Source organism: Pungitius pungitius, chromosome 10 (assembly GCF_949316345.1).
Source record: "Pungitius pungitius chromosome 10, fPunPun2.1, whole genome shotgun sequence".
NCBI lineage: Eukaryota > Metazoa > Chordata > Actinopteri > Perciformes > Gasterosteidae > Pungitius > Pungitius pungitius.
In genome coordinates this window covers 18,258,702-18,277,253 of record NC_084909.1, presented here as the reverse complement: position 1 = coordinate 18,277,253, position 18,552 = coordinate 18,258,702, and the positions used below count along the sequence as shown (strand labels likewise).

At 46.4% G+C, this 18,552-nt stretch overlaps 3 protein-coding genes across 16 annotated transcripts in view; 2 read left to right on the top strand and 1 right to left on the bottom strand.

Moving 5' to 3' along the window:
- Positions 1 to 1,473, bottom strand: part of usp9 (ubiquitin specific peptidase 9) — a 33,644-nt gene extending 32,171 nt beyond the window's left edge. For 6 of the 11 annotated variants that reach the window (XM_037489414.2, XM_037489417.2, XM_037489412.2 and 3 more), the window contains exon 1: positions 1,054 to 1,472. The gene's annotated coding sequence lies outside the window, so the exon portion shown is untranslated. The other 5 variants (XM_037489410.2, XM_037489416.2, XM_037489419.2 and 2 more) reach the window with 2 other exon arrangements.
- A 1,654-nt stretch (positions 1,474 to 3,127) lies between these two features.
- Positions 3,128 to 15,225, top strand: med14 (mediator complex subunit 14). 4 transcript variants are annotated; one of them, XM_037488844.2, is made up of 29 exons: positions 3,128 to 3,571; positions 4,025 to 4,051; positions 4,150 to 4,255; positions 4,371 to 4,544; positions 4,655 to 4,784; positions 4,918 to 5,046; positions 5,206 to 5,313; positions 6,166 to 6,298; positions 6,415 to 6,565; positions 6,676 to 6,787; positions 6,927 to 7,052; positions 7,186 to 7,264; positions 7,538 to 7,697; positions 7,812 to 8,021; positions 8,194 to 8,328; positions 8,429 to 8,505; positions 8,636 to 8,796; positions 8,889 to 9,035; positions 9,436 to 9,650; positions 9,787 to 10,056; positions 11,142 to 11,406; positions 11,810 to 11,932; positions 12,139 to 12,315; positions 12,456 to 12,694; positions 12,797 to 12,976; positions 13,186 to 13,293; positions 13,522 to 13,647; positions 13,737 to 13,926; positions 14,057 to 15,225. In XM_037488844.2, exons 1-29 carry the CDS (start codon positions 3,396 to 3,398, stop codon positions 14,128 to 14,130), a joined length of 4,308 nt encoding a protein of 1,435 aa, XP_037344741.2. In that variant the 5' UTR covers positions 3,128 to 3,395; the 3' UTR covers positions 14,131 to 15,225. The 4 variants fall into 4 exon arrangements, with proteins under 4 accessions (XP_037344741.2, XP_037344739.2, XP_037344740.2 ...); XM_037488842.2 differs by having other exon boundaries at positions 9,406 to 9,650; XM_037488843.2 differs by having other exon boundaries at positions 3,129 to 3,571; positions 7,812 to 8,003; positions 9,406 to 9,650.
- Positions 15,226 to 15,301: 76 nt separating this feature from the next.
- On the top strand, positions 15,302 to 18,304 carry si:ch211-218d20.15 (uncharacterized). The gene is made up of 7 exons (XM_037487797.2): positions 15,302 to 15,788; positions 16,060 to 16,178; positions 16,444 to 16,572; positions 16,687 to 16,789; positions 17,345 to 17,463; positions 17,557 to 17,702; positions 17,780 to 18,304. Exons 1-7 carry the CDS (start codon positions 15,728 to 15,730, stop codon positions 17,886 to 17,888), a joined length of 786 nt encoding a protein of 261 aa, XP_037343694.2. The 5' UTR covers positions 15,302 to 15,727; the 3' UTR covers positions 17,889 to 18,304.
- The last annotated feature ends 248 nt before the right edge of the window (positions 18,305 to 18,552 follow it).

Below are 18,552 nucleotides of genomic sequence, written 5' to 3'. Positions count from 1 at the left end.
GAGTGACGGCCTTGTCGTCCAAAGCCTTTTGCGCTGAGACACACAGGCCTCGTTATTCGACTGGGCCTGACATTAAACTTGCCCAGCAAATCATTGCTACTGAACGGATAACCTTAAGAACACATAGTTGAGTTAATAACGAAGATCAACATCTATTATCCCTTTCCTCGGGTTCATTGTTCACCAACAATGTTCCTATGTAACGCCGTTTGCAATACGCTTCGGTTGTGCTAGTATGCTAACGAGCGGCAATCTAGATAAACAGTTAACGTTAGCTAGCCGTTAGCTTACTTGCGAGTAAATACTAGAAGGTGCATTAACATTAACGTTCCTATTTTGACAAGCGGCTTGCTGGTATGACTCGACAACTAGGAAACTATTGATCCTAAACGTGAAACGAACACCGATTGTTTAAGCTTAACATTACTTTGTAGCAATTGCAACATTGCAAATAAATTAACCGGTTTGGCCGCTTTCGATAATGTAAAATGTGTCAGTGACAGGGGAGTCGTCTATTTCCTGAAATGTTGAGTGTTCTGACCCGTATCGTCTCACGTCAAGTAAGAACTCAACGTTAGCTAAAACAAACTGAAAATGAGATATTTTAAGGCAACGCGATACAAAATGTTTACAGCAATGCAGTTTAGACAAATCAACTATTAATTAAATATAAACAGTGTGCGCAGGACAATAAATTATTAGTAACTTGTAAACATACAACGTTAATGGAAATGTTCCTTAGTCTGTGTCGAGGACCATTTGCGGGTAACAGTAGCTAGCGCTAGCTTGACTTCTGTGAATATAGCGGGGTAACGTTAAGCTAATCGGACTACACGTACTGTTGAAACAATGAATTGCATTTCAAATGTGTTGACACTGTCGCCTATTCAATAAGCACTAGCTAACAAACGTACAACCAAAATCAACAGGACGTCACAAGTAGCGCAAATGCAGTAATGTTACCTTGCATCCCCCACCAGCTGACGCTAAGACTAGCGGTAGCCAGCTAACAATCACCAGCCAGTGTACAGAGCTAGTTAGCTTACAACTCACCAGGAATTTGATATGACTTCCTCCTCTATTCACGGGCTACGTCCAGCCTTGAACGTTGGTATCGTCGTAGATTACATAAACGCGGCCTATATCAGCGACAGTTTTGTAGGACCCAAAACCTGTTACTAGAAAGATCTAATTCCTACGTTTTTTCCTCTGCTTCTGGGTGTTTTTCCTGCGTCACCGGCGCGGTAACAGCCCCCTAACTCTATCTAGTCCGATTTCTGGGGCTTGTCACTTCGGTCCCAGCAGTCAGTCACAACTTGAATCAGCTCAACATGGCGGAAGCGCAGTCGGACACAAATGCCTCTCAGTAAAAAAGGCCAGACGACTGTGTGAACTCCAACAGTCTGCGTTGTCTATGAGCCAGTTTGCACCACAACGGAGAGCAGCGCAGCAAACACAACAGCCACTGAATGGAAATGGAATAAAACCCCTCTCAATTGTGATAAGTGACTCCGGTTCCGACTAGAAATCCACTCCATTGTTTGAAATAAACCCAGCGAAAAAAACGTAGTAAACTGGCGCACTTGATAATATCGCCTCCTATCGCACGGGGTGAGCACACATGGATGTGTAAGGTTATCATGTATTTCAACAGACAATGACATGGAATTATGTATTTTATTAGAGGGGGTGTGGCTACCAGGAAACATAGGCACACTTTAATAGAAGCGCATGACAAACTATATTACAGTTATGCAAACCTACTTCTGGCTGGCAAATTGTGTCATTGGAAAATACCTTATTTTCACTATTACTTTTCTTTAAATAGAGTTGTTGATTGTGACCAGATAAAAGGGAATGTCACACTTTTTCCTGTCTGTCTGTAAGTTTGTGCCAATATGATAATTGAAACGAGACACCAAGCTCTTAATCGGTGTAAAGATTCAACACCTTCAAACCATCCCAAATAAAAAGGATCTCACAAAAAGGTACAGTCTATTTGCACTAATTCTATTACAATTAAAAGGGAATTAATTTTTTCTAGATAATTAATTCCTCGCAGCATCAGTGAGCAAGCAGCTGGAAGGAATTTAATCATGACCAGTTTACTGGCAGCCTTGGGGAATGATGCAAATATTTGAACTAATATTCCATTTCAAAAACTGCTTCATCAGTCTAATATATTTTGCATAATGTCTGTCAATCTTCTCTGCCATTACCTGTGTGTTTTGTGCATATGCGTCCATAAATACATAATACTCTGCCAACCCGGGAGCCAACAAGACTATGGGCGCTTTATGAGAATGATATATACCCTTTCAGGCTTGAATCTGTAACAATAATGACTTAATCTACATAACAATCTTGACCTAATACACTAGAAGGATGGCATCATCATCAACGTTCAATATAAAGGTTGGGACATGCACCATTAAATCGAACTACGCATTAACTTGACCTCTAATCAAAGTACTGCAGAAACTAAATGTATTAATAAATAGCAACCTCATATGAAAAAATGTATTGGAATTATTTTCAAGGTTGAGATGGCAGGACATTTTAGTATTATATTCACATCTGTGTTCAGATCTTAGTAGTTTAGTATCAGACTAAGTTGAGTCCATGTGTTACTTCATACTCCTACTCTAATTAATACAGAATCTAACCAACAATTACAACTATATGTTATCACAGATTAAGCAATACATCTGTATATTAAGCAAACCAATTCGCCTGCAACATTAAATCATTACGTCGTCTTTCAAACCAATAATTTTAAAATACATTATTCTGAGATGGGTCATTCTGCACAACGTATACCATGATGTTGATGCTTTTATTTATTTACTGGTAACAGACTATTCTACCCTGTGCTGTGACCCGATGACCAGCGCAACACATCAGAGAACACACGGATAAATAAATGACGGGCCGATGACAGCTACGAAGCGAAACTAAATCTGTAAACACACGCGCACATCTGTAGCGTTGTGTACCTGTCACTTATCACATTGTTTGGTCGGAGTTAGTCCAGTCTGGGAACCAGGTGTCAAACACAATTACGAGGAGACGTTCACGACTCTCGCTCCTCAAGGCTCTAGTCTGGGTTTTCTTTCCCACCGGACATATGGCAGGCATTCCCCACAGCAAAGATGGCGGCTGAGCGGCGTTGAGCCTTCTCCGTAATGGGTTAACACATTTGGTACTTTTGTTGAGTTTCTTTGCTGACTGAGGGAACCGAGTCCATGCCGAGAAACTCGTCTCGCGAAAGACATGTTGTGAGACTGAAGAAATTAAATTAAAAAGGATTTACCTGCTACAACGCGATAGTTTCCCCCCGTTGTAGCGCTGGGCGGTTGTCGCCGTAGCTAACTAGCCCGTATCGTCATTGCAAAATGGCTCCGGTGCAGATTGGGTCAGATGGGCAGCTTGTCCCACTCGGGGGTCCGGTTGTCTCCGGTCCTCAGCCGCCACCCCCGGGGGCACCGGCCACACAAGGAGTCCGGCTGAGCCTGCTAATTGAGTTTCTTCTCCAGAGGACCTACCACGAAATTACGCTGCTGGCAGAACTGTAAGTAACACATGAGCGTTGTAGGCCTCAAAGCTAACGAGCTAACGCTAACGTTTGCAGACCCCGGTGATGCTCGGTGATGCTCCTCGGCAAGCCCCCACAACACAACCAGCTGGCGCGTTAGGTCCGCGCTAATGCGGGAATTAGGACATGCTATTCCTTATTCATAGCCCGTAAAAACGTGCATAGCTCTGATAAATGTCACTGCTGTTATGCCAAGGGGCGTACCGGTAAACTTCAGTGGTCAGAAGATCGTACCTGTACCAGCATCAATAGTTGGTCTTCGTCTAAGATGTGGGTTAATGATCTAACACTAGCAACCGTCTGCTGTCAATCTGAAACGATTAACTTGTTAATTTGCGGTAGTTAAAGCAGCCTCAAACACAGGATGCACAGCAGTCAGGCAGGTTGTGTGATTGTAGTAACTTAACGTTTCAATGTTTTTTCCTCTAGACTTCCCAGAAAAACGGACATGGAGAGGTATGCTTCTTTGAATTTTGTTTCAGACCATCACTCCTTTTTGTCTTGCATTGTGTTAAGCATTGAAATGTTGGTATCCCCTCTTTCTTTCTTTTAAGGAAAATTGAGATCGTCCAGTTTGCCAGTCGTACCAGGCAGCTATTTGTGCGTCTGTTGGGCCTGGTGAAGTGGGCCAGCAACGCCGGGAAAGTGGAGAAGTGTGCGGTATGTTGGTTGTAATTTGACTTCCTATTTAGGTGCGTTTTTATGATACAAACTGGCTGGTTTCTGTTAAAAACACACATAAGCTTACGTCTTCCTTTGGTATCCATGGTAACAGATGATTTCCAGCTTCTTGGATCAGCAGACCATCCTGTTTGTGGATACAGCCGATAGGCTGGCATCGCTGGCCAGGGATGCCCTAGTTCATGCTCGTTTGCCCAGCTTCGCCATCCCCTTTGCCATTGATGTTCTCACAACAGGGTCATACCCACGCTTGCCAACATGTATACGAGTAAGTCTGTTGAACCCCCTTCTCTGCTGGCCTATACTAGTAATGTATAAAAAGCCTTCTCGTGCATGTTTGGTATTTCACCACAAATGTTGCCATGTCCATTTCTTTAGGACAAGATCATTCCTCCAGACCCCATCACTAAGGTTGAGAAACAGACCACCCTGGGCCAGCTTAATCAGATTCTTCGACACCGCCTCGTCACCACAGATTTACCACCCCAGCTAGCAAACCTCACAGTTGGTAAGAAGACTGCTAAACCCACTATTGTGTACTTCAACTGATAGCTGTTCTCATGACATATTAGCATTTTATTTTCAGCTCAATTATGGGAAAAGTTCAATATCTGTGCTTACTTGTTTGCTCATTTTCGTAGCTAACGGGCGCGTGAAGTTTCGAGTTGAAGGAGAGTTTGAGGCCACTTTGACAGTGATGGGAGATGACCCTGATATTCCCTGGAGGCTGTTGAAGTTGGAGATTCTGGTTGAGGATAAAGAAACTGGAGGTAAGGCTTGCCCTCATCCAGCTTTGCTGCACACTACACTGAGTAGCGTGGACACGCCAATTGACAATACTTTCATTGCTAATTTTTTTGCATAGCTGCTTCCTCTTAACTGGTTTCCCTCTCCGTCACCCTATTTTTCTGTCCATTCCACATTGGCAGATGGCCGCACCCTGGTCCACAGTCTCCAAGTGAACTTCATCCACGAGTTGGTCCAAGCACGCCTGTGTGCGGATGACAAACCTCTACAGGACATGTACAACTGCTTGCGTATCCTTTCTATTAACGTTGCATTTTGTGGACGTCCTGCACAAAACCACTTGGCTTTAGTCCCAGTATGCTGGGAACTACTGCAGTGGGCGGGAGTGTTTTTTCGAAGCATATAGACTATTGACTGGTCAAGCAGACGCTTGCAGCATTCCAATGAGTAGCCCAGCTGCAGAATTTCATCGTACCTAAATAAAGCCTTACTTCTTTCATGAATCCTCTCACACAACTGAATTGTCTTACTCACCGGTGAAGAGCAGCACTGTTCTCACTACACACCACCTGTCACTTGGTAATATCAGTGTTGTGTAATCAATTCCATATGGAGATGTGTCTCCATTATCTTTTAATACTGTATTTAAAAACAATTGTGTTCACGCTCTTGTGAAATTCTTTCAAACTGTGGGTGCCCCATCATTTTAACAACAAAACCATCATCACCAAAACAATTTTTTTTGTAGACTGGTCAGTGTGTGCCATTCGTCATGCTGTGGCAACCTGTAAGGAGAGGATTTGTCTCAGTCTCATGCCTATATGGCACCTTGTTAGCATTCATGCAAATATCAAAGAGCCTAATCAAGCATGCAAGCCGAGCAAGACTGTGCTAATCACAATGCTAATCAGTACGTCTCTCCTGTGCCTCTGCCCCGACCCCCTCAGCAGTGCAGTTCACCGTGTCAAAGAGCAGTCTGTGCTGAGCACAAATGCCCCTTTCTCTCAACAAAGTGTATCTGTCCTAAGGATATATGTGTGTGTGTGTGTGTGAGATTTGAATGTTAATAGAAAGATGAATATAGCACTATTTTCACACTTGGAATTTTTCCACACTGTTTTCTTTAACCGCATTGTTTTCAGATTCCTTCTGTCTTTCGCTGCAGTTAGAGGTGCTCCACTCTCAAACTCTGATGCTGATCAGAGAGCGATGGGGAGACTTGGTGCAGGAGGAGAGATATGTCCCCGCTAAATACCTCACGCTCACTGTCTGGAAGTAAGCCGTTTCTAAAAGACTGCGTTCCCTAAAAAATCATCAACACATTTGAAATGGCTGATTCATGCATGTAGGTTTCCTTGTTATTTTCTAAACATGTTTGTTTGCTTCAACAGCCAACAGGTTTTGGGGAGAAAAACAGGTACAGCCTCAGTGCATAAAGTCACTGTCAAGATTGATGAATTGGATGGATCTAAGCCATTGCAAATATCCCATGAGCCTCCTCTCCCAGCTTGTGACTCCAAATTAATGGAGAGAGCCATGAAGGTACAGTGGACATATGTTTTCAGCATAATATTGTGCATTGGGCAGTTGGACTACTGTACACATTTCCTGCAGATACATTTGGGTTTGTTTTTCTCCCACTTGCCCCCTAGATTGACCATCTGTCGGTGGAGAAACTTTTGATTGACAGCGTGCATGCGCGGTCCAATCAGAAGCTGCAGGAGCTGAAGGCCATTTTAAAGACCAACAATCCCAGTGACAACTGTATGTATTCACGCTACTTCTATCCCTTAACTCTGTTGTGTGTGTGTGTGTGTGTGTGTGTGTGTTATGATGAATTGAATCGCTAGAATTTGAATTTGCATTACATTTTCTCAAACGGTTAAGTGTTTGTTTATTTCAGCGTTCATCGAGACTGCTTTACCCACCCTCGTTATTCCAATCCTTGAGCCCTGTGGTCGCTCAGAGTGCTTACACATTTTTGTGGACCTGCACTCTGGCATGTTCCAGCCCATGCTTTATGGATTAGGTAAGTCATAGCAAACATTAACTTGTCACTGTTTATTGCTGTTTGTTTATTGTGGGATCAGCCGTTTGGCTGTTAATGTATCTTCAAATGTTGGTAATCTCTTCTGTATGAAACCTGTGTGTTCGCTCTCTAGATCAGTCCATGCTGGATGAAATCGAAAAGACCGTTAACGATGATATGAAGCGCATCTTATCCTGGCTTCAGCAGCTGAAGTGAGTTCTCACTGTTAAGTAGCACAGGCAAAAAGATAGCGGATACTCTGCCTGCTTTTAGTTTGTCAAAACTGACTCCTAGCCGTGTGTAGCAACCCTTGGCTTAGCAGGTGGTAAGATGTGTGCAGAGAAGGATTGCCACGGCTCTGAATTTCCCAGCGTCTTGCACTAGTGAACTGCGGGACTGTGTAATAGCATGAGCTATCTATCTGGGACTTTTTTTGCAAACTCAATTTGTTTCCACGGCAGTCTTCTTTTTTTCTCTGTTGTAAGGTTCTGGTTGGGGGAGCAGCGCAGTCGACAGTCCGTGAAGCACCTTCCCACCGTGTGCAGCGATGTCCTTCACCTGTCCAACTCGGCGTCCCATCCCGTCGGCACTCTGTCCAAACACAAACTCTTCATTAAACTCACACGTCTTCCACAGTACTACATCGTGAGTTCCTCAACCGATATCCGAAATGACCTGTAGGAAAATCGACCCTCAATGTTAGAAAGCTTCTGATCCGCTTTCATTTGTATGTCCTCCCTCTATTTCTTTTTTGTGTAGGTGGTGGAAATGCTCGAAGTGCCTAGCAGCCCCACAGCGTTGCAGTACAAGTACTCTTTTCTGTCAGTGTCTCAGTTGGAAGGAGACGACGGACCCATGTGTGCCCAGCTCCTGCAGCACTTCAAACCCAACCTAGAACACCTTGTTCAGGACACAACAGGGAGAGGGTCCCGGCCTGGGACTAAGAGAAAGGTAGCCGGAACTACAGCGGTACTACATCAACCCTTGATTATTTCATCATACACTCATTTGTTTTTTTTGTTCTTGTGAATGTGGTGCTTGAATAGAATTTAGAGACCTTTTGGATAAGTAAGGTAAACCCAGCTGGATTAACTAAACAAAATAAATGTCTTTCAACATGCATTTGTTTTTGTCTCCGTAGGGATCTGGAGACCACGGGGAACCGGAGCCCAAAAAGCCAAAGCGGTCTGGAGAAATGTGTGCCTTCAACAAAGAGCTGTCTCACCTAGTAGCAATGTGCGACACCAACATGCCTTTCATTGGCCTCCGAACAGAGGTAAGTCAGCGTGCACAATCAGCATAATCAAAACATGGCAATCTCCGTCCTCAGTCTCAGTGCTAATGCTTTATGTATTTGTGTGTCTGTCTTTGAGCAGCTGTCCAACATGGAGATTGCCACCCAGGGTGTCCAAGTGGAGGGAGATGGCAGCAGTCACGCAATTCGTCTACTGAAGTAATAAATACAGTCACAAGCACACACCCATGTATTTATACCCACACAATGGCAGCAGAATGTAATTTCTTCTTAAATAACTTTTCCCAGAGCCATCACCACTGTTCATTGTAATCGTTTTGTCTTGCAGCATTCCTCCTTGTAAAGGTGTAGGAGAGGAGACGCGCAGGGCTTTGGAGCGGTCTCTGCTGGACTGCACCTTCCGGCTGCAGGGCCGCAACAACCGAACATGGGTGGCCGAACTGATGCTGGCCAACTGCCCTCTCAACAGCACTCACAGCAAGGAGCAAGGTACGCGGCGTGCTCCCAGTCGATCACCAACAGTCTACCTCGCGGACCGCCGTCTAAACGAACCCGTCTACCCCCCCCCCTCCCCGCACTAGCCTCCACTCGGCACGTGTATTTGACCTACGAGAACCCGTTGTCGGAGCCAGTGGGCGGGCGCAAGGTGGTCGAGATGTTTCTGAATGACTGGAACGCCATCAGCCAGCTCTACCAGTGTGTCCTCAACTTCTCTCGAGCGCTGCCAGGTGCGTTGTGTGCGGTGATCCATACACAAAAGATTTCAAGACCGTGTCCGAAACAGGCCAGTATTTTACAGGTCGTGTTGGGGCAGGTGTCTAGTTTTGCAATGGTGGCATTACATGTGTTTTACATATCATGTAAAACAAAACTTGTCTCTCCATTGGCTTATTTTAAAATTTAAGGCCGAGTGTAATCGGAAAAAGACAATTTCACCTGTGTGTGTGTGTGTGTGTGTGTAGAATTCTGCACCTGCCTATTAACAGGAAGGCTCCGGGAGTCTGGCCCTTGTCAGTGCCACATAGGCTGTTGCTCAACACCTAGCGGCAGAATCCCACTAATCTAATGCGGGTGCGCATTGTGACTGCTTCCCTCCAGAGATGCCATCTTACCTGAGCCTGTTTTCAGAGGTGCGGCTGTACAACTACCGTAAGCTGGTGCTGTGCTACGGCACCACCAAGGGCAGCTCCGTCACCATCCAGTGGAACTCCAACACCCAGCGTTTCCACCTGGCCCTGGGCACTGTGGGGCCCAACTCCGGCTGCTCCAACTGCCACAACATCATCCTCCATCAGCTGCAAGAGATGTTCAACAAGAGTCCCAATGTGATGCAGCTGCTGCAGGTAAACGGCCACATGTGCCTTTTAGGTTTCCACCTGAATATGTTCCCGTTACTTTCTCTCCTGTTGTGCATCACATTGCATCTTCAGTGTTCCCTGAGATTTCCTAGCTAACGCTTCTACTTATCGTCTTGTTCAGGTTCTCTCAGACACACAGGCCCCCCTGAATGCTATCAACAAGCTACCAACAGTGCCCATGCTGGGCTTGACCCAGCGCACCAACACTGCATACCAGTGCTTTTCCATCTTGCCCCAGTCACCCACACACATCCGCCTGGCATTCAGGAGCATGTACTGCATCGACATCTACTGCCGCAGCCGCGGCGTGGTAGCCATCAGAGACGGAGCCTACAGTCTGTTTGACAACACCAAGATTGTCGAGGGCTTCTACCCTGCCCCTGGACTCAAGGTACACCAGGCTCTGAAGGAAAAGCACGGGCGTCAACTAATAGGAGAAAAAGAAAGTCCTGCCACTTAAAGTTCTAAGGGACGTGTTTCTATGTAAACTAGACTAAACTACTCTGGGTCCTCCAGATGAGGTAGCACTTTAATATTTGTATGAAAAATATAATGCCAGCACCCGGTTTGCATAGCTTAGCCTAAAAGCTAGGAAGATTTTAGCCTAGCTTTGTTCAAAGTCTAAAGGTACGTTTGGTGTGTCGTCACTGACGTCCACAGGATGTGAATCAGAAGAAATGGTGGGTAAACAAATAGTAACATTACATGTGTAACAGCATACAACCACATGTGCCTTTTTTACACCCCATCACTGCACTGAATAGTACAAATATTGTGTAATTGTTTAAGCACACACTGCTACTAAATATGAATTAATATTGCAGGAAGTTCGCTCAATGATAACATGTGGGTGGCTCTTAAGAGACGTTCGAATGTTCTTGAGCACTACAGTGTCTTGCCATGGGATGCAATGCATGATGTGCAGGCGGTGAAAAACAGTCCCCTATTCAAGGGAACAAGCTATCAAACGGGCTAATGGCTAGCATCTTATAGCGCTGGAAGCGACTGTCATCCAGACGCAGAAGAAGTTGATGAATTCATCGAGCTGTCTACGCCGAAGGATGCTATTTTGTACAAAAACACGACGGTGTTTGGGGGTCAGACGTGAGTAGGAGATCCACAACAACATAGTCGCTATGTCTTGGTTGATGCATGGTTGATGCGGAGGAAAAACAATGGCGGAAAGTTGATCTGTTTCAAGGTGATAAGCCACGCCCTCTCTCTGTCGCCGATGATGCGATTTATGCAAATTCAACAGAAATGACCCACCGAGAGTAGGCAGCCGGTTTTTCGGCTACGCAAAACATTTCGGGTCACGTTTGGTGTCAACGCACAATAAGTCTACTGCCACCTCCTAAAGGCCCTAAGGCTCCACTAGAGGTCTGACTTGATTCCAAAATCAAACATTTTGGACCATTTTTTTTGCGTCCATCTTTTAACGTAAACCTTTGTCCTCCTCTCGTGTGTCCCACCTAGACGTTCCTGAACATGTTTGTTGACAGTAATCAGGATGCTCGCAGGCGCTCTGTCAACGAAGACGATAACCCGCCCTCGCCGGTGGGCGAGAACATGATGGACAGTCTGATGAGCCACTTGCAAGCCCAGCAGCAGCAGCAGCAGCTGCAGCAGCAGCAGCCGCAAGCGATGAGAGGGGGCGCGGGAGGCGTCTACCAACCTCTCACCTCACCGCAGCCAAACTACGTAACTCCCTCGCCGTCCATGATGCCCACCCAGTCGCCAGGTAACGGTGAACTTTGTGCTCTGCCCGTGTTTGTGTGAGTGATTGGTTCCCCGCAGCATTGTTTTCGAACGCATCCTTTTGCTGTCATCGACCTTCCTGCTGACTTTCTCATTTCATTGCAAACTGTGTGAATTTGACCGAGACCGAAGAACAGCAACCCTGAGATCAGCTGTGTTTCTCATGCAACATGGGCACACGTCACAGCTTCTCCCATTCCTGCCCATGCCAGACAGAGACTACAGCCCCTCCGCCCTGCTTTAGCATGTGTGTACATGCGTGAGTGTCTGCGTGCGTGCGTGCGTGTATGTGTAAGGAGAACTTGTCAACCCAAGAGTCTGACGAGTCCTTTGGTGTGTGATTTTTGTGTGTGTGTGTGCGCGTGCGTGCGTGTGTGTGTGTGCAGGGAACATCCATGCCTCTGGCTCCCCTAGCGGAGTTCTGAGGGCCCCTTCTCCTTTCGGGCCCACCCCGTCTCCGTCTTCTCTGGGCATAGCCATGGGCCAGGCCAGCTTTGCCAGTCCCCACGGTAAGCAGCAGGGTGGCCGCAAAACAAGAAAACGCGGCCCCTGGTGGTGATTCTGGCCTGTGGGACAAGTTCCGGAATGGGATGAACTGAACCGTTTCACTGGGCACCGCCGACGACATGACAAAATGGCCTGTGGTCAGCGGGCCCACGTTGGTGTATTCATGGGTCCGTGTTCTTCGGTTGATGACCGTTTCTCCTCCACTCAGGTGCTCTGGACCCCAGCTCGCCGTACGCAATGGTGTCTCCCAGCCACAGGGGCCCGTGGCCAGGCTCCCCCCAGGTCTCAGGGCCTTCTCCTGGGGCCAGGATCCATGGCATGTCCCCCGGTAACCCATCGCTGCACTCGCCCATCCCAGACCCTCATTCTCCACGTGCCGGGACCAGTAAGTCTTCAAACCCAGTTTGTGACTCCTTCACTTGTTTCTTATTGCCCTTCATACACACACAGATGATATTTTCTGATGTCAGCGAAGCTCTATTGAAATATGTGCGTCTTTCTCTACATGTCTTTTCTTTGGTTTAGGTTCACAAGTCATGCCTACTAGTATGCCGCCTCCCCGCAAGCTACCTCAGCGCCCCTGGGCTGCCTCCATTCCCACCATCCTCACCCACAATGCCTTGCACGTGCTTCTGCTCCCCTCACCCACTCCCTGCCTGGTGCCGGGCCTGGCGGGAAGCTACCTCTGCTCGCCCCTCGAGCGTTTTCTGGGGTCGGTCATAATGAGACGCCACCTGCAGCGGATTATCCAGCAGGAGGCCAACGTAAGTTGTCGCACTCAATCAAGAGAGAATTCCTCGCTTGCGTTTCCACTCGAATGTCGTTATGATCCTCTGACTTCCCATGGTCCGTCAACTCTCCTCCAGCTATCCATTGTGAACTCTAATGAGCCGGGTGTGATCATGTTCAAGACCGACGTGCTCAAGTGCCGCGTGGCTCTGAACCCGAAAAACTACCAGACGCTGCAGCTCAAAGTCACTCCAGAAAACACAGGTCCCTGGTCCCAGGAGGAGCTGCAGGTGTTGGAGAAGTTCTTTGAGACGCGGGTGAGCGAGAGAGAAGCATCCACTCAAAGTTTCATTCATACACGATTCAGTCGTACGCATTGGAGGGAGACGACGTGCATAGTCTGAGTTTGACAAATGAAGATGATCGGTTAGGTTCACGGGGATGGATTTAGAGGCCATTTATAGAAAGACACGCATGCACTCATGTTGATGTTCCGTTGATTCATCTGCCGCCGTCACATTTCCAGGTCGCTGGTCCTCCCTTCAAATACAACACTCTGAATGCCTTCACAAAGCTGCTGGGGGCGCCCACCAACATCCTGCGGGACTGTGTGCGCATCATGAAGCTCGAACTGGTGGGTGGCAGCTTCTTCTTTTTTTGAAGAGCGGCGGGTACAATATATTGAATCATGCTTGTGTCTGAGCCCCCTCAGTTTATGTTGTGTTTTTAGAATTTTTTTCACCAACATGATGAAAGTGTCCACTAATCGGATGCTTCTCTTTTCTTTAAATGAAGCACTTGGAATTGCCTCTGTGTTTTGAAAGGTACTAAATGTATTCCTGTATATCGCCGTACTTTGCAGTTCCCCGACCAGGCCGCTCAGCTGAAATGGAACGTCCAGTTCTGCCTCACCATCCCTCCCAGTGCCCCACCCATCGCCCCTCCTGGAACCATCGCAGTGGTGCTCAAGTCCAAGATGCTGTTCTTCGTAAGTCTCGACAGAGCCTCGCTGTTGGCTCCACGCGGCATCGTGACGCGGCGACCTGACCCTGTGTATGTGGGTTTTTTTCCTCACAGTTGCAGCTGACCCAACGTACTCCAGTGCCACAGGAGCCAGTGAGCATCATCGTGCCCATTGTGTACGACATGGCCACTGGCCTCACGCAACAGGCCGACATCCCCAGACAGCACAGCTCTTCTGGCGCCGCGGCGCTCATGGTCTCCAATATCCTGAAGAGGTTCAACGAGCTTCACCCAGCCAGACAGGGTGAGGCTTTGAATAGCTGCCTACGGGGGGGAAGCATTGTCAAAATTTGCTAAACTGAAACTGGTGCCGACTGACTAATCATTGTTGTTACTTTGTCCTAAAATTCATTTCTTTTTTGTCTTTCTTTCAGGGGAGTGTACGATATTTGCATCTGTTCACGAGCTAATGGCCAACCTGTCTCTACCCCCCGGCACTCGTCAGTAGAAACACACACACACACAGTTGTGGAGCTCAACCAGAGCCCCCTCTGTGACGGAGTATGGGTCCGGCTCTGAGCTCAGAAGGAACTGGAACGCGACAACTGTGGTCCCAAGAAGTCCAAATCCGGCCAGTGTCTCCCTGCGCTTAAGCCACTGGACTATTGGCCTGATGTGGAGATGCTGTTCTGAGAACATTTTAAATATGTACAGTTGTGGACCACGGCCTTTATTCTTGATAGGAGCTGACAAACAAGATTTGCTGTTGAGGTAGATCATGGCTGAGAGAGGGGAAATGTAAATGTTATTTTTTTTTCCTCCAGGTGCACTTGTAAACAAGATTATCTATTGAAATTAAGGTTGTTTACAAAAATATGTATTATATTGTATATTTGAGTGTTGAACAGAATCGGTTGAGTTAGTTTTTGCTAGAGAATTGTCTTCAGTTTTTTCTTTTTTTTTTATAACTGCAGACGGATATTATTTTAGTATCAGGAGATATATTCTTCAGCTCACTATTTAAATGTTTACTTTGCAAAGGCCTCTTTTATTTCAAACTTTCACTTTGGATACTGTAAAAACTGTGACAAACTTTGATTAGTCAATTGTATTTTATTAAGACTGGTTTTGAGTCCAGATTTGAGATTTGGTTTCTGACTTTGCTATTTAATAAACCAAGCCAAGCTGGTTTGTACTTTGAAGAACTTCAATGGCAGGATTAAAAAAGTCCCTTCATTTACGGAGTTAAAAAGAAGCTACTCGCACAACACTAAACAAATACTATGAGTAGGTGTCCCACTTATGTGTGTAATTAATACAGCTTTGACATTCTGTTTCATTCTGACAACAAGTTTGATAAGCAATTCATCCCTTTACCCCAGTTTTCACCTCTCACCTGTGAAAATGTGCTTTTCTGGAATTTATCAATATTTTTTCAACCCTGTGTAGCCCAAATGATCATTTGAAAAATGACTGGCAGGTTAATCAATAATGAGAAAAAAAATTTAGACTTAAAACAATTTCCTTTTAAATTGAATGCTATGAAGCAGTATGAATACGCTGGAATACTTCAAATACACTTTGTTAAATTCCGCCATCTAAATCCTGATTGTCTGTGTTAATCCTGTAGATAAAGTCTGCATCCTCAGCTCCAGAGCATGACATCATGCAGACGGGTGCAGTCTGTTGGGAGGGAGGGGGCGTTCAAAACCGCAAATCACAGACCGAGCCTGCAAAGGGCGTGGGCTTTGTCTTTTAATATGTAGTGTTATTACATAGCTGCATGGATCCCCCGGTAGTTGACGGTGTATTCTCCGCATCGCGGATGCGCCTGACCGTCGGCACCTGCGGGAGAACGACTCGCGGACGAAGAGACGCCGGCTTTCATTTACTCCGACTGAACGTTTGACACGTGAACGCACCCTCACGCGATGGATTGGACACTTCCTACAAAATGACTAAATAGATAGTCCCTTATCCGTCTATTTTTTTTTTCATTTCTCTCTCTCCACAGCCTCAAATGGGGGTCGCTTTTGCTGACTATGGCTTTTATCAGCAATGCGCATTTAGCAGAATAGCGAGATAAGCACAGGTTTTAGTCCGACATGGCGGGGAGCTCATCCGAGCCGCTCTGCCGGCCGTGCGTTTACCGCGGAGCCTTCAAAGGTGAGTCCAACAACGCCTTCGTGCTTCATTGTTTATGGACGTTAACATCCGTCCGGTGTTGAAATTGCATCTTGGGGAGTGTGCTACGTCTCATTTCACTGACCACTCCCCTCCGGTCCCCGACTCCCCGTTAAAGTCCTCCATCCTTCCTGTGTTGTAGCCCCTCGCGCGCGCACACACGCATGCACGCGCACACGTTGTGAGTTAATGTTCGTTATCAAAGAGAGAGAGAGAGACAGGCAGACCTGCTGATTGGTTGCCGTGTGGTCAGTGGAGCTACAGGTGAGGAGACCTCTGATGCCGGTCCAGCTGAGTCCGGAGCAGGTGGGCCTGGAGATGTTGTGTCTATGCGGGCAGCTGGACCTCCTCATCAGGGCACAGATGCAGCAGGTACACTTTGCACCTAAATGCAACTCCTGCACTTTCTGTCCTAATGTCCGACTCTCGGGGGACATTTGATAGGAGTAAAAAATAAATGCCCCATGCATCTCCATTAGTCATAACCAAAGCAAATTATCATTTGTCTTTGGATTCATGCTCTATTAATGCAAAATGCACATCCATTTAAAGCGAGTCAATTATCTTACTACATCATGTTGTATAAGAGATGACAAGACATTGTTCATCAAGCATTTCCCATCCTCCTCCTCTCCAGTTCCAGGAACAGTTGGGACACGGCTGCAGCCCGGAGGAGTCGGATACTTTTCAGGCTCAAGGATCAGAGATTCTTGACCAGATGCTGCAGTGCCTTGAACATCTACCAAAGCCCATGCCCCAGCTGGAGGTATCACATCCGATGGTGTTGTCCGAATTAAACGCGAGCTCTCGCGTTGCACCCCTCCTTAAAGGGGCTTGAATTCAGGGCAATTAAAAACAGAGTGCTAATGTGTCTCCTCAGGACTACCTGGACATGGTGGGTCTTTCGGTCATGTTCCCCCGTGTAGAGGTGTTCCTCATTCAAGGCAGCCCAGTGGACATGCTGGAGAGGCCGCCGATGGACAGTAAGAGGACAGGGAAGAGGATGCAATTCAATCAGTTGTTGTTTTGGATTATGCATCATTTTAGAATGGAAAATTATACACCAGGGTCTTTTTTATTCTAGCTGGGATTCAGTTAAAGAAAGAAAAAACAATTGTAAAACTTTAGTTTACAGTTTTCTATTAATAACAATGCGTATTGTACCTGTATCCGTCTTAAACTTGGAACTCAAATTCCAAGTTGAAATAGTTTTTACTTTATTTGACAGTCAGGATTTAATGTGCAAAGTAAGATTGTACACACAACACGTGTGAAAGATTGCCTTATGGATTATGGTATCTTGTTTTAGATTGTACAGATCAAACCAGTAGTTCATTAATTATATATTCAAGACTGGATCTACCTTGAATTAACACTCACAGGGGCCTCTTCATCTGCTCGATGCGCACATCTCTCTAATAGTCCTGGTCTGTTTTGGGGTATTATTTTGAGTAAAGGAGCTACATTTGCTGGATGTTCTCTCCCCCCCCCCCCCCCCGGAGAAACAGACTAATGTTAGCCGATGCTTCTTCTTGCAGACTACTACTCCCACGTCACAAAGCTGAACCAGCTCCTGGTGCTGAGTCAACAGCTGGAAGAAGACATCCGGCACCTCGGGAGTCACAAATACATTGCCCACCAGCTGTCCGTCATTTATGTGAGGACAAAACATCTCTACCGCGCACCAACTTCTATGTCTTCATTCTGCTGTGCTTTTAAACATTGCCCTTTTTCTGTTTTGTTGTTGCAGCAAGTCGTCTGCTCATTCAGAGGAATTCAGGCTTTTTCCAAACTGAAGAAAGACATCGAGGCCAACTTCAAACAGCTGAAGCAGTCTCTGGTGGCGGAGGAGGGCTCCCGGCATGAACCTCAGCTGGCCGCCAACTACATCGAATGGTGAGTTGGAGTCCAAGCGTCGAGTTGACGATGATTAACGCAGCAACAACCTGACGTCAACACCCCTCCCCGCGCAGGGCGTTACAACTGACTCACAGCTTGTCCTCGCTGGTGTTGGCGCTGCCCGAGGAGCTGACCGAGGAACTTGACCAGGCCGTGACCTTCGTGTCCCAGTTCCTTTCCTGACCCCCCCCCCCCCCCCCCCCCCCCCCCCGAAGCCGACGCCTCTGTGTCTTTGAATCCTGACGTCGTGTCCCAGGTCTCTCAAGGCTCCTCTTGATGAACTGGTGTTGTCACGACTGTGAAACGGTGCTACGTTATTGAATTCAACCAGTGGGATTGTGTACTCCTTTTACAAATGATGTAGGTTTATGTATATATATATAAATAAATATATAAGTCGTCCTCCTGTATGTGGTCCATATTAGTTACGGTGAGTCAGTTAGCGATGAATGTAATGTATGAATCCCTCCTTGCACTACGGTCATAACTACTGTTAAACTTTCTTCTTCTTTTTTTGTACCTAAAGTGGAATAATAAAATGTAATGCAATAGGGAAACGTCTTTGTGTTCATATCCATTATATCCAAGAGCAATGAGGATGGAATCCTTGTCTTATTTTAAGATATAGGATTTTTTTCCTCCATTTTCGTATTATTCATGAGTCAATGGCTCCTCCTGCTGTTCAACTCGTACGCAGAGTTAACTCCTAAAATACCACGGCAGCTCCCTCCTGAACTAACATCTGGAAGACCTATCATGCTGCGACGAGTCCTGTCCACAGACCACCTCATCTCTCACGCGCCCGACAGATGTTGACAGCGCTGACGTAATCTGAGGAACCGAGTCG

Excerpts from the sequence above, each read along its gene's own strand:
- med14 (XM_037488842.2), top strand. The coding sequence starts at position 3,396 with ATGGCTCCGGTGCAGATTGGGTCAGATGGGCAGCTTGTCCCACTCGGG. Across the intron at positions 6,299-6,414 it reads CTCACGCTCACTGTCTGGAA|CCAACAGGTTTTGGGGAGAA; the intron begins GTAAGCCGTTTC and ends TTGCTTCAACAG. Across the intron at positions 12,316-12,455 it reads TTCTCCACGTGCCGGGACCA|GTTCACAAGTCATGCCTACT; the intron begins GTAAGTCTTCAA and ends TCTTTGGTTTAG.
- si:ch211-218d20.15 (XM_037487797.2), top strand. The coding sequence starts at position 15,728 with ATGGCGGGGAGCTCATCCGAGCCGCTCTGCCGGCCGTGCGTTTACCGC. Across the intron at positions 16,179-16,443 it reads TCAGGGCACAGATGCAGCAG|TTCCAGGAACAGTTGGGACA; the intron begins GTACACTTTGCA and ends CCTCCTCTCCAG. Across the intron at positions 17,703-17,779 it reads GCCGCCAACTACATCGAATG|GGCGTTACAACTGACTCACA; the intron begins GTGAGTTGGAGT and ends CTCCCCGCGCAG.